At 49.3% G+C, this 14,439-nt stretch overlaps 1 protein-coding gene across 1 annotated transcript; it reads right to left on the bottom strand.

Moving 5' to 3' along the window:
- Positions 1-4,258: 4,258 nt before the first annotated feature.
- LOC128139483 (serine/threonine-protein kinase SBK2-like) lies at positions 4,259-14,192 on the bottom strand. Its single transcript, XM_052781931.1, is given in 5 exon segments — positions 4,259-5,169; positions 5,409-5,611; positions 6,214-6,409; positions 14,033-14,128; positions 14,130-14,192. Coding segments are annotated over 5 exon segments (1,113 nt in total). The 5' UTR covers positions 14,178-14,192; the 3' UTR covers positions 4,259-4,599.
- Positions 14,193-14,439: the final 247 nt, after the last annotated feature.

Raw genomic sequence — 14,439 nt, 5'->3', positions numbered from 1 at the left:
CCAGTTCTGCATCTTGTGCCCAGCTCTGCTGAGACCACTGCTTGCCACGCTGAGCACTTCCAAAGCAGAGATGCTGGGAGCCCTGCTCATCTCCAGCTGCAACACAGACTGTCCTCAAAATGAAAAATGTCACCAAATTACAGCATGGTTGGTGCTGGACAGGACCTCTGGAGATTGTCTAGTCCAACCTCCTGCTCAGAACAGAGAGAGCTAGAGCAGGTTGACTAGGGCCTTGTTCAAGCAGTTTTTGCATATCTCCAAAGACTGAGATGCCACAACCAATGTTCCAATGTTTGGCCACCATTACCATAAAGCCATTTTTCTTATGTTTAAATGGAATTTCCTGCACTTCAAGTTGTGCACATTGCCTCTTGTCTTGTCACCCAGTACCACTGCAAAGACTCTGGCTGCGTCTTTTTTATGCCCTCCCATTGGTTATTTATACACATTGGTAAGAATAGAATAGAATAGGAATAGAATGGAATAGAATAGAATAGAATAGAATAGAATAGAATAGAATAGAATAGAATAGAATAGACTATTTCAGTTGGAAGGGACCTACAACAGTCATCTAGGCCAACTGCCTGACCAATTCAGGGCTGACCAAAAGATAAGCATGTTATTAAGGGCATTGTCCAAATGCCTCTTAAACACTGACAGGCTTGGGGCATCCACCACCTCTACAGGAAGCCTGTTCCAGTGTTTGACCACTCTCTCGGTAAAGAAATGCTTCCCAAGGTCTAGTCTAAACCTCCCCTGGTGCAGCTTTGAACCATTCCCACACGTCCTATCACTGGATCCCAGGGTGAAGCGCTCAGCACCTCCCTCTCCCCCTCCCCTCCTCAGGAAGCTGTGGAAAGCAATGAGGTCCCCCTCAGCCTCCTTTCCTCCAAACTAGACAAATACAAAGTCCTCAGCACTCCTCACAGGACATGCCTTCCAGCCCTGTCACCAGCTTTGTTCCCTCCTCTGGGCACATCCAAGGACCTTCACATCCTTAAACGGTGGGGTCCAGAACTGCAGACAGTACTCGAGGTGAGGCTGCACCAACGCTGAATACCGCAGGATCATCCCCTCTTTTGACCGGCTGGTCACGCTGTGTTCGATGCCCCCCAGGGTGGGGTTTGCCCTCTCGGCTGCCAGGGCACACACTGCTGACTTGTACTGAGCCTGCCGTCAGCACCCCTAGACCCCTTTCTGCAGGGCTGCTCTCCAGCCACTCCTCTCCCAATTTATACTTGTGCCCAGAAGTATAAAGAAGTATAAGATCCACCCTGAGCCTTCACTTCTCCAGGCTGAACAGCCCCAGCTCTCTCAGCCTTTCCTCATATGATGGTTTCTTTCAGTAGGCAAGAACCCTCACTACTGTGATGTGGCTTACTTCAATATGTTTAGCTCCAGCCTCTCATGGATGCTCTTGGACCTTTCTCAAACTAAAATACTTCATTAGCAGTAGGTATTTTCTTCCTGGTATTCTATACCATAATGAAATCACTGTTCTGTCTTCCTGGTTTAGATAGTTTAGCTCATTACTTTCTTTAAGAAGACTTTCTTACCTCCTTAAGCCACAGCCCCACCACGGTTCTTTTCTGAGCTGTCTCTGGCTTTCCAGCTTGCCTGTAAATGTGGCACCATCCCCAGGATTGCCCTGTGAGGCTTCAAACACCGATCACTCACTCCTACTTCCCACACTCCTATTTAGGCCAGCAGGGATCTTGTCAGCTGCCTTTGCTGGAGATTTGACCACCTTGAGTGTCTGCCCCTCTTTAGCCGCTCAGGGAGTCCATTAGCCTTTTTTGACAGAATAACTCAATGAGAACTCACATGATCTTGTGTATCCTCTATGACTTACAAAGTTTTTTCAGGGGTCCTTCTGTAAGGATGGCTTTTATTCCTACGTGTTCCAACCTGTATACATTTCTCCTGCCTGCAAGAAAATGTATTTTGCTTGAATACACCCAACTTACCAAGTTATCCAAATCTCTTTGAGTGGCCTGTTCCTCTTGCTGTTTATCACCTTATTCATGTCTGTGTCATCTGCAGGGTTTTACCTGCAGTGGTTTTGTATTTACCTTCACATCATGGATGGAAATGTTGACCAGTTTTCACTCAACTATTGATCCCTGCAGAAACCAACCAAACTAACCAAAGAGCATTCCCAACTGACAATTATTTCTTCTGTCCAGTGAAGTTTCTCAATGCACTTAATGTATGCTTTATTGACTTTGCGTAATACATCTTCTTCATCAATACAGCATACTGTAATTTTCTTTATATCAATAGGTCATGCCTTACAAAAATCGTGTACCATGACGCTATGATTTTACTTTATCAAACACAACTCAATTATCAAATAGAATGCTGAGTCTCGCATTCCAAAAAGCCACATTCCTGTTCTATAATTCTCTATTAGCAAGCATCTGTATCAGATTTTCCATTATTTTTCACTGGATAGTTGTCAGCTACCTGGCCTATAGATCCATTGGTCTTAGGGCTTCTCCACCTTAAATACAGGAACTGTGTTGGTACCTTAACACTCCTCTGCTATTCTTACAGTAATCAAAGAGTAATTAAAGCCAAATCTCAGCAGGCCAGAGTTGAGCAGCATTTATTACATTTTTGGGTAATGAAAGATTCTAAGAGATGGAAGCGGACAGAAAAAAAGTGTACCTTGAACAGGGTGAGCACGATGCTGGTTGATAAGGAGGGTTGGGGAGTTGGAAGGAAGACACAAGGGATAAACGATGTGGGGAGCCGGAAAAGTACAAAAGAGTAGTATGGAGGTGATGTTGCTGAGAGAGGAATGAGCGAAAGGTGTTTACCAGGTGATGAGTAGTAGAAAGGAAATGTTAGTGGGGAAGGTGAGGAATGGTAAAATGCCAGTGGGTGAGAAGAAGCTGGAAAAAGAGAGCTGGAGGTTAGGGAACTACAGAAGAGTGTGGGCAGGAAAGGATCTGAGGTGAAAGAAAAGTTGGGATGCTAGAAAGTATGGTGCTGGAGCATGCATTTTTAGAAGTTATGAAGCCACTGAGAATGGAAACTGGGCTGGGGATGTTTCCAGCTATAGGATAAGACTAAGAGCTGGAAGGGATTACCAACAGCAAAACCCTGGGGACTGGAAAGAGGTGGTAAGAAGAGCTTCTAACCTCTAATTCTCTCCCTGCTACCTCCTTTCAGGATTAAAATGTGCACCTAGAAGGACATTGGGGGATTAGGAGAGGTGTGTTGCAGGAGAAGGGTTAAAGTGGTGACAGGAAAAGGGAGACAGAAGGTCTTTTAGAGGGGTAACCAGGCATCTGAAAGAGCGAGAAGGACATTCTCTTAGGACCTGAAGGCAGTACGAGGGAGGAGGTGTGCTTGGGCGGGCGCTGGATAGTCTTGGAAATGGTTCCTTGGGACTGAAGGATTCATTCAGGAGAATAGGAGCAGGAAAGAAGTGGTAGTGGAGGCTCGTACAGAGAGGGGCTGGCTCTATGACGAGGGAGCAGCCAGCCTGGAGGAGGATGAGGAGTGAGAGCAAGGCAATGGTATAGGACTGCTGGGAGGAATCACTAGTGGAGTTTTGCTGGGGTTATTTGTATGGATAAATTTATGCAGCCTGTGGTTACAGCTCCTCTGTTGGCCTTTCCTGGTGATGCCCAGGCTGATTACCCTCATAGTGCTACCGTCTTCCCAGCTGAATCCTACATGTGGGCGTTCATGGCAGTGAGCTTGCCTTTCCACTTGCACCTAAGCCACTCGAGGAGGGAGAGGGGTGAATTGTGCTTCAGCGGGGTTGCTGGTGTTTGCAGAATGCCGTTTTCCTGAGTGACGGGAACTAGAGGGGGACACTTGTGCAAACTGACACCGAGACTCCTGCTGCTAACGACCCCCCGCGCAGAAGAGCCCGTCTGTCACCTGGTCCCCAACGTGAGGAAACGTGAAGAAATGCATGGCAGTGGGCAGGTTACGATGCGTGATTCCCAGTGGCTTTCCCCAACGCCCCACCTCCGTGGCTCCCACCACCATCATCAGTCCCCAGCTACCACCCGCAGCCACACGCTGGGGGGGGGGGTCCCCAGCACCTCGAACCCCACCGGCCTGAAGCCACCCTTCGAGGGTGCCGGTGGAGGTCCAGGCAGCATCCAGGGGTGGCCCACGCCTTGCACAGGTTGTCCTGAGACAGCCACAGCCTCTGTCATGCCCCCGCTCTCCCACAGCAAGCGGGCCCCCCCCAGGGTGTTTTGTTACGAGGGAAAGAGCCACATACAGAACCACAAAAGTACATATTTCACTCTATTTCAAGACAAGGCAGGTGCCGCAGCCGCTAGAAAGCACCCTGGAGTCCCCGTGGCCGGGAAGCCAGTGGGTGCTTCCCATGAAGACGGTCGTTTCCAAGAGAAGGGAGATGTTTCCAAGCCCCATGGAAGCACAAGGAGGTGGCAGCGGGCAGCGCTGAGTCACGGGGCAAGGACCGTCAGCTGGGGAAGGACCCTGGCTCTGTTGGCAGCCGCGCAGTTGCCCTCTGGGCGGCCGCGGCCTCTCACCCCCGGACCACCGCGAAGCCCCTTGCAGGGTGAGAGCCGCCGGCCTCCTCTCCCGCCACGGGGAGCAGGGCTCTCAGGGCTTCGCCGCAGCCTCCTCGCCGCCCCCGTCCTCCAGCCGCCAAGGGCGGTCAACGTAGCGCAGCGCTCCGCCGACTGGGCCGCGCTTGGCGGGATCGAGGGCCAGCAGGCTCCGCAACATCAGGGCTGCCTCGGCCGTCAGGCGTTTCCAATGGCGGGGCAGGTCCTCGTCCAGGCCTGTCTCCTGCCACAGCACAAAGTCCTCAAAGAAAGGGTCGTCCGGCAGGCTCTGCTCCCAGGGGAAGTAGCCGGTCAGCAGGCAGAAAAGCAGCACGCCGAAGGCCCAGGCGTCCAGGCTGGTGTCAATGGGCACCCCCTGAGCATCGGCAGTGTTGCTCAGCTCGGGCGCGGTGTAGGGGATCACCCCGGCCACCAGCTTGAGCTTGGTACCCTTGGGCCGCGTAAGCCCGAAGTCAGTCAGCTTGATGCGCCGGCACTCGGGATCGAAAAGCAGCACGTTCTCTGGCTTGACGTCACGGTACACGAGGCCGCGGCTGTGGATGAACTCCAGTGCGCTCACAAGCTGCTTGGCGCACTGCTTAGCGGCCGGCTCGGGGATCCCATCCTGCGCAGGGAGAGAGGGACGGGGGGTACGGCACACGCGGGGCACCTCGGCAGCCCTGCCGGCGGGACTCTCTGCACCGGGGAAGACCTTTGCGCTTCTGGTCTCGCAAGCCTGAAGCTGCTTCAGTGCTGTAGACCCGCAGCCCATTGCCTTGATCTCCCTCCCTCCCAACCAACCAGCCTTTGGCTGGGTCCCAAACATTACGGTCCCAGCCCCCATGGCCTTGTAGCAGCACTCACCCGGGGTTTGATGATAGAGATGAGGTCTTTGTGCAGTGCTGGTTCGTAGAGGAAGCCATAGTACTGGCTGGACTCGATGGCAATGCCAAACATGCCGATGATGGCAGGGTGGGTGGCGAGGGAGAGCGCCACGCAATACTCATACAGGAAGGTGTGCAGCTTGGTACTGGCTTTGGGTAACAGCTTGAGAGCCATAGGAGTCCCTGGGGATGGGGAGAGTGGGTTAGACCCTCCTGAAAGTCGCTCATACCAAGGCCAGACAGAGAGGGCACTGAGCAGCCACAGGTCCGGACGCTCACAGCCACAGGGGGGTCTCTGGCTACGTGGGCCTGTCAGTCTGAGCTGGGACTACTGGGGAAGAGTAGTGTCGTAGACCTCGATGGCCTTGGCCAACCCCACCCAGGACCTCCACTCGCACCCTCTGTCCACGGGGCTTAGGGCACCATTTAAGCTTGGCCTTGGGGCTTCACTCCCTGCCTGAGCTGTGTGGTGGGAGTGCTGGTTTCCAGTTAGATCACGTCCGTGCTGGTGGTTAGCCACGAACCTGACTTGTGGGTTGACTTCCCAGCTTGACCTTGAACCCGCCTCATCACAATAACCTTGCCTGATGCTCTGGGCTGCCTCCTGGCATCACCTGCTCCCTGGCTGGGTGCAATGGGATGGTCCCTGGCTGGGGAGGTCCCTGTCCTGCCACCCTCCCTGAGGACCTCCCACCATGCCTGGTCCTGAGGAGCCACCAGCCCACCCACCACCCTGGCGAGTGGAGGAAGGCACAGTAGCTCACAGGGCGCAGTCGGTTCCTTACCTCTCTGCCTGTGGGTCACGAGCATCACATGGCCATACTTGCCCCTGCCCAGCTCCCGAATAACCTCATAGTGCTCGGCCACCTCGGTGCGCACCAGGCTCTGAGCTGTGATCTCCAGGAGCTCGTCTAGCACAGTGGGTGCCGCTGTCCCTGCCGCTGCCACAGCTGCAGCTGAGCTCTCGGCCATTGCTGAGCGCTGCAGAAACGCCACAGCCCAAGTCAGGAACATCACAACATGCATGGAGAAAACCAGATCGGACGCACCGCACAAACCGTGCCATGGCAGGGGATATTTCTGCCACTTGGAGCCTGAGCACTCTCGCAGCTGTGCTAGAGTTGAGCTTGTGCTTTTGTACAGTACACCTCTGGGCAAAGCCCCTCATCATATAAAAGTTCCCTGTATTGAAGGGAACCTCCTTCAGCCCTCTCATCCTTTCTGGCCTCCAGACAGATGCTTGACTTTCTAATTGTAGTCCCTGGGGCCTCTCCTTTCAAAGACCTGGGTCACCTTTCTGTGTTAGCTGTACTAAAGCTTGGCCTTCCAGGCTTCCTCTTATTCTAGTCTCCAAGGTGTTAGGCAACAAGCAAAATAGTAACAGAGTCCCAGATTATCAAGTGTGATCCAGTTCTCTTGCTCTCTTCAGCCTACTGCAGCAAGATCGTGTCCCTCTACTCTGAAAACCACCCCTACTGCTTATTGAAGAAAGTTCTTGAGGTAGCAGCAGAGACAGACTTGCCCCTTAAGCAGAGGCACAGCTAGCCCGTGACAAAAAAGAAGGATTACTACTCAGAGGCAGTGTGCTCCGAGCAAGCCAAAGGGAGCTCAGTACCTCACACGCCTGCTGATATTTCTGTCCTAAAGTCACTCATCTGTGCCGCCAAGAAACTTAGGCAGGAAGGAAGCCTGGACATCAATGGCATTTTGAGCTACAGCCAGCTGCTTCAGACCCATTTCAGAGAAATGCTTTTTCAGTCCTCCCCAGCCAGCTACAAGGCAGCATTTTAAGGCACCTGTGGCAGCACTTTCCCCCGACTACCTCCCTGTGCTCTGAACACAGGCACCCCAGGCCCAGGACCCCCTCCTGGCTTTGGAGCAAGGTCACAGAACCAGAGTCACAGGATGGTCGAGGTGAGAAGGTACCTCTGGAGATCACCTAGTGCAACCTTCTGCTCAGGGGAAGGTTAACTAGAGCAGGTTGCTCAGGACTGTGTCCAGTCCGGTTTTGAATATCTCCAAGGATGGAGACTCCACAACTGCTCTGGGCAACTTCTTCCAGTGTTTGATCACCGTTATGGTAAAAAATGTTTTTCTTATGCTTAAATAGAAATTCTGTGTTTCAGGCCCACTGCCTCTTGTCCTGTCACTCAGAAGACTCTGGCTGTGCCTTTTTTACAGATATTTATACACATCAATAAGATGGTCCCCTCAAGCCTTCTCCTCTCGAGGCTAAACAAGTCCCAGCTCTCTTAGCCTCTCCTTGTACAAGAGATGCTCTGATACCTTAATCATCTTCACAGACTGGATTTGTTCCAGTATGTCCACATCTCTCTCCTGCTGAGGAGCCCAGAACTGGACCCACTACTCCAGATGTGACCTCACTGGTGCTGAATAGAGAGGAAGGATCACCTCCCTCCATCTGCTGGTAACACTTTGCCTAATGCAGCCCAGGATGCAACCCAAGAGCCTGCGGGTTGCAGCATTCTCGGATGTGTCTTAAACAGTGTGCAGCGAGAGAGAGCTCCAGTGTAAAACCAGTGGCTCAGCTCTGCACCTACAAACTCAGGATCTCTTCCCATGAAACATTCTGACTCACAAGATGCCTTCTGGGGGAGGGAATAGGACCTCATATTGCTAAAAAGGAAGATGGCATCCTGGGAATATGAATGGGAGCAGAAAGAATGAAACCTTTTCCCTTAGATTTTACATTGCTCTATCTGTGACCAGAGCTTATTACAGTTCCTTCAACTTCCAGCCCTCACTGCTGCTAAATCCAGTCATTCTTAAGAATCCAGTAATTTAGCAACAGAATTATTTAAACCTAGGAAAACTACAAAAAGGCTGGATTTGTACAGGAGACTGAGACTACTTCTGGGAGAGCCCCCCTTCTTTTCCCTTCCCTCCTCTCCTAGACTGCATTGCTTAATCTCATCCAATTCAGAAGTACCAAGTAATTGGCCCTACATTTCTGCAAAGGCTTTGGCTTGGTGTGACAGCCAACAGCAGCCAAAGTTAGAACAGTCCGTGGGGAGTTCAACAATGAACAAGTGCATGCATGGGAGGGGATGAATGGAAAGCTGGGGACAAACTCACAAGGAAGGACGGTCTGGAAAGTATTTTAGAGATTTTGCTTTGATGTCCTCCTGTTTGCTGCCCAGCTGGCACAGCTTGCGAAATTCCACACAGCAAGGGCATCGCAGAACCCACAGACAAACCCACTCTGCCACTGACATTTCCAAACTGGTGTTGCCACATTTAGGTGTTAAAACAAATAGCTGAAAAAAACCTTTTAGAGTCCTAGTTAAGAATATAGAAAAAAAACTTAAAATGTAGTACATCTTTGAAAGACATAGACCTCCCCTTGATATTAGATAGGCTAAAGCCACACTAAACAGGGAGTGGAACAACAGGAGAGATGTCTGCTTGTCTTGTGCAGAGCACATTAGATTTATGTTTGCGAAAAAATATCAAAAGATCTCTTCTCTAGGACAGTGTTTCTCCTATATCAAATTCATGGTCATATACAAGTTCTTGTCAGCAAATGGTTCACGATCTTCTCAGATAACTTAACTTCTCAAACCTGAGTTAGATAAAATTTCTTCCCTTGTAGGCTGGCCACCTGTTAGCGCTATCTAACCCAAAGGTTAGAATCTTCTCACTGCATCCACTTAATGAATTATTCAATAATGATATAATTTTCAAATATCCATTCATTGATGTGTTTTTATTTGTATTGAATTGTTTATTATATGACTCTTCTATTTTTTATATGATTCATTACTTCTCTCTTATTGCTGTGTGAAAACTTGTTTTTGTGAATGGGAGGATATGCTTCGCTCTATGGTCTCGGTTCTCACTCCAGCTTTGGGAGTCAAAACATTTCGGTCCATAAGCTTTTGCAATAAAAAAAAAATCCAAACAACTCTTGTGTCCTTCCACTCCACATTGCAAGTGAACTGCGATATAGGTGGCAAGGGTCCTTACTTCCACGCATGGCCCCACTGGCAAGGGAAGGCTGATTGTCTGGGTACAGGGTAGAGCATCAAAGTGAAATAGCCAGCTTGGAAAAATAGATCAGCCAGAGGATATAGGTCGAGTGTCCCGAGGGACAGTGACAGGGTCTGATCAGGGCTCCATATGAAGGCAGCCCCAGGTACGGTCACTCCAGAACTGTTTGCAGGCTTTGGCTCCTGCAGCCCTTGGGGAAACCGATTACAGGACACAGTCCGTACTTCAGGAAATAGCCAGAGTTGTCAGGGCTTTCTCTGAGATTCCACTGCCGTTAGCTAGTAAGCTAAACGAGGGCCAAATTTGGGTCACCACTGAGCAGAGCATGCCTGGGTGCTCTGCACCTACCTCTGCTACCTTCTGAGTGCCATTTGCCCTTTGCGGAGTGACAAGCACTGGGGAGGAGGCCACCAGGGCCCTGGCCAGGATTCACTCGCCATTTGGCTGTGTGGTATTGAAGGCAGCAGGCAGGGTCCTTTCCAAACCTGTTCTTTCCTCCACTACCCATCCTGTGCTTCATCTGCTAGAAGTCCTGATTCTAGGCTGTCAGCGTGTGAGAAACCCTAATTCTCCCAAAAAGTCTCTAATTACAGCAGCAAGAAATTCACATCCTTTCTCCCATCAGGAGATGCTTCCCAAATTCCTCAGGAGCTGAGTTGGAGCTAGCCTAAGGAGATATTGTGTCTTAGTCTAGTAATGTTATTGTCATTCTTCAACCAAAATGATTAATATATTTGGTCCAGAAAAAGACTTCATACATGGCAAGAGCCAAAGACAGTGTGATCTCTGCATAACAGAGGTGGTACTACGATGACAGAATCACAGAGGTGTGGAGGCTGGAGGAGACCTCTTGAGACCATCTAATCCAATTCCCCTGCTCAAGCAGCAGCAGCTGAAGCAGGTTATCTAGGAAAGTGTCCAGTCAGGTTTTTAATATCTCCACAGATGGAGACTCCACAACCTCCCTGGGCAACCTATCATGCTGTTTAAGCACCCTCACAGTAAAAAAAAAAAAAAAAATAAAAAAAGCTGTTTTCTTGTGTTTAGACAGAATTCCTCGTCTTGTAATTTGTGCACATTGGCTCTTGTCCTGTCAATGAGCACTACTGAGAAGAGTCTGGCTCCCTTTTCTTCATTCCCTCTCATCAGGTATTTATATACACCAATAAGATCCCCTCTGAGCCTTCTCTTTTCCAAGCTGACGAGCTTCAGCTGTCTCAGCCTCTCTTCATATCAAAGATGCTCCATAAAAAATGGTCTTGAGCATATGGCATGTAGGGTCCATTTTCTTGCCTGACCTTCTACAGAACATTAACTCAAACCAAATAACCAACAACATTTGGAGCACCTCTTACAAAAAGTCATGCGGGCTTGATCCAAAGACAAAGTTTGGTTAACTATAAAAGCCAGTGTTAACATTCTTGCTGTTATGTATTTATATGATACCCTAATCCGAATTTACCTAACCTGCTGCTGAAGCTTCTCAGCTAGAGAAGAAAGTTTTTCAGTGCCTGCTATATTTCTCCTGACTTTTGCAGGGTTTATATGCACTGTGGTCAGAGGTACCACCACAGCCTATGAGAACATATTTTAAACTACATAGATTGAGTAAAACTAGCAGGGTACAGCCTGAAACTCAGGCTATGTATTTAGCCAATGCTTTACTTAGGTTTCACAAACCGTCTGGCACACTGTGCTTCTGTAGTGCCCACATCAGTTAGTTTAAAAACAGATAGGATGCTTCCAGAAATTGTAGCCACATTTTGAATTTTGAATAAACATCTCCATGCTCTCTTCTTACTGGTTAAATGCCTTCAGACAATCTTCTGTCCAATTCTCAAACCAAGACCTTTTGTCCAGCTCTCAGATCCATTTTATGGTTCTTTTCTGAAGCCTCACCATTTTTTCTGCCCCCCCAAGTTAAAACCCCGACTTCTCCTGGGGGAATGCCTCCTGTGATGCATTCAGCTAGAACTACCCTCTGCCTTGTGCTGTGGCCCCAAGAACTCTTTTGGCAGGAACACCACACTGAGAAGCTGCACTACCTTATACATCCATTATGACTCCAGAGTTTTTCCAAATTACTGGGGGTTTGAGGGGGGAAAAACTCCACTTACTCTTCATGTCCCTTTCTGGGTGTTGCCTGCCTTGTTTCTGCCTGAATACTTTTGCATCGCCTTTAATAAAGTACATTTTGCTCAAATGCACTTAATGTGTCAAGTAATTCTGATCACTTGGTGTCCCTGCTGTTATCAAACCACCGCATTCATTTCTGTCTAGGGGCTGTGGAAGGACTCGACCTGCGGGGGTTTCCTACCAACCTCTAAATCGTTGGTGGGAGTTCGGAGCAGTTCTCAGCCCAGTATTGGGTCGTACAGCACCTGCCAGAAATGTCCCATTCACTGATCGTTCCCTGAAAGCTGTCTGTACAAATTTATCCTGGCATTGGTCAAAATCAATAAGCCACGCATTTTTAATGGATTCAAAAATAAGCCCAGTATAATTGGTGTCCTCACCCTACACAATTAATTTTATTAAATCCTGACTCTGTTATAATACTTTTACGTTTGTCAATGATCTAGAAGAAAATATACAGAAAATCTTGCAAATGACACAAAATGGGTTTGGGTAGATAATGTATTGCTTGATAAAACTAGTGCATGCACATAGACACATAGAAAAGTGTTTCAAATGACCAAAGTCAGGAGTTTAGTCTGGCATTGAATGACAGGGGAAAAAAAAAAACACAACCCCCCTCCCCCCTCAAATGTCATATTAATCAGACAAATCTAAGTTCTTCATGCTGCTTTGTAGATAAATTGGCCACTGTGTAACCCAGAAATATAGATCTAGTATAGCCTCACTTCCTTTGCAGGCGTTAACATGTAGGATGATACAGAATTGCACTAGAAATAATCTGCAGTGATACAGATATACATCTTATACAGATACAAGTCTAAGAGAATAACAGTACAAGGGTTACTGATCTTGCAGATTCCACTTTTGCATTCACTCTGCTGAAGAGAACGCCCAAAAAGCATCAGACGCAGGAAACATCAGCAGTGAGAGGCAAACTAGCCTTTTCCAGATGCTAAATTAAGAAAATAAGCATCACTATAAACAAAAAAAAATAGATATAGCCATTCAGCTTTACAAAGACTAAGAGAGATTATAACAAAAGAAGAGATCTGTTCTGAGACGACGTGCCTCTTACAGTGAACTCCAGTTTCTGCAGAGGTTCCTACACACAGATGCCCTGAGACAGTCTGAAATTTAATCTCTGAAAATCAGCTGAGTTAGGAAAGCTGTATTTCTGAAAGACTGGCCACCTGCTAATGACTTCTGCACTAGAACTGAGAATACTGTGCACCAGTGGATTTTGTATTTTTATTGGAAAGGCATTCCTTCCATTTGCTCTGCTTTGCATTCTCCTTTATCTACTTTTTTATGATGTTTTTTGGAATGTTAAAAATATACTGCTGTGAAAGCCTGGTTTCTCTAGGGTAAATTTCTTGAACTCTTCTGGAGGCCAGCTGATGGGTCAACAGAATTAGCTATTGGATGTTTTCTATCTTTCTAATGGTATCAGCGAGACCACAGTTCAGCAAGCTAGCCCTGGTGTCCACAGTTTGATGGAAAAAGGACCAGAGAAGAACCAGAATGACAATAGGGCTGACAATTACAGGGGAAGCTTCCAGGGGAGCAGTCTTTTTAGCTTATCAAACAGAGAGCAAAGAAGTGACTCTCTCATCTGTGTGTACCTTTGTGCGTACTAGAATTTCACTACAGAGGGCTCTCCCAATTAAGAAAAAGCATTATAATAAAACCAATTGCTGAAGCTGAAATGAGGCAATTTCAGACCTCAGCTGCGGTGCAGATTTTGTGAAGAAGGATATTTGCCCCTAAAAACCTCATCAAACAGCATGGAAGAATAACCTTCCATCTCTGGAAGTTTTAACTCAAGAATGGTGCTTTTTTTTCCCCTAAAAGGTCCGCTCTAGCGCGTTTAATACACGCGAGAGATCAGAACAGATTATCGCTGCGGTTGTTTCTGGCCTTATTGCTGATAGATTTATGAGCTTCTTTCTAAAACTGGTCAGCAGGCTAGAGCTTAGTCTCACTGCGGAGAACCGCAGGACCGTCCCCTCAGCAGAACCGCGTATTGCTCTTCTCAGCCAGAAACACCCAGCAGCCTCCCCGGAGCGAGCCCTGTAAGCCTCTCCCCAGCAAGCAGTATACCAATATCTCCGCCAAGCAGCCTCCTTGAACAGAAATAGGCAGCGATCTCGCCGGGACCAAGCCGCATCACACCTTCCTCCCAACCAACCAGCCGGTACCGTGGCACCATCCCCCTGGCCGCGACCGGCCACAAAGCAACTTTTTTGGAGCAGACCCACCTAACGAGCTCACCGTCCACCAGATGCGTGCGAAACGGGCGCCCTCCGCCTCGTGCCGGCAGGCTACGCCGGAGTCCCCAAAACCGGTTTGTGGGGAGCGGGCGCCCTTTTACGTGCCTGTCCCGTCTCCTCCATCCCGCCGCGGCCGTCACTTCTCTTCCCACGCTCCTTTTCCCTCCGTACTAAAGCCCCTCACCTTCTCCAGCAGCGCAGCACCGACGGCCGGCCGTGGACCGCTTCCCACTGCCGCAGCCTCCGGGCTGGGTTCAGCCTGCGGCCAGCAGCCGGAGGGAGCTGCCAGGCATTACGGGGCTAAGCGTGACGCTCCGCCTCTTCCCCATGTCCCTGGTCCTGGGGGCACGCTGCCTCCCCGCTGAAGGTGACCTCTGGGAGGGAAAAAAAGAGGGGCGAAAAGAGGGGAGGAAGGGGGGCTGTTCCTCTGCCCCACTTCGTGGAGGGGGCTGCGTCGCAGGGGTCGGGGCAGGGTGGTGGTTTCTGCTCCAGCCGTGCCGTCGTAAGCCCCAGGGACCCTTCAGCAAGCCCACCCTTTTCTGCTTTTCCCTCCAGCTTGGGGGTCTCGTTACAGCTGGGGGAGCAAAGCCG

The sequence above is a fragment of the Harpia harpyja genome, chromosome 1 (assembly GCF_026419915.1).
Source record: "Harpia harpyja isolate bHarHar1 chromosome 1, bHarHar1 primary haplotype, whole genome shotgun sequence".
NCBI lineage: Eukaryota > Metazoa > Chordata > Aves > Accipitriformes > Accipitridae > Harpia > Harpia harpyja.
This window is presented reverse-complemented; position numbering and strand designations above follow the sequence as displayed.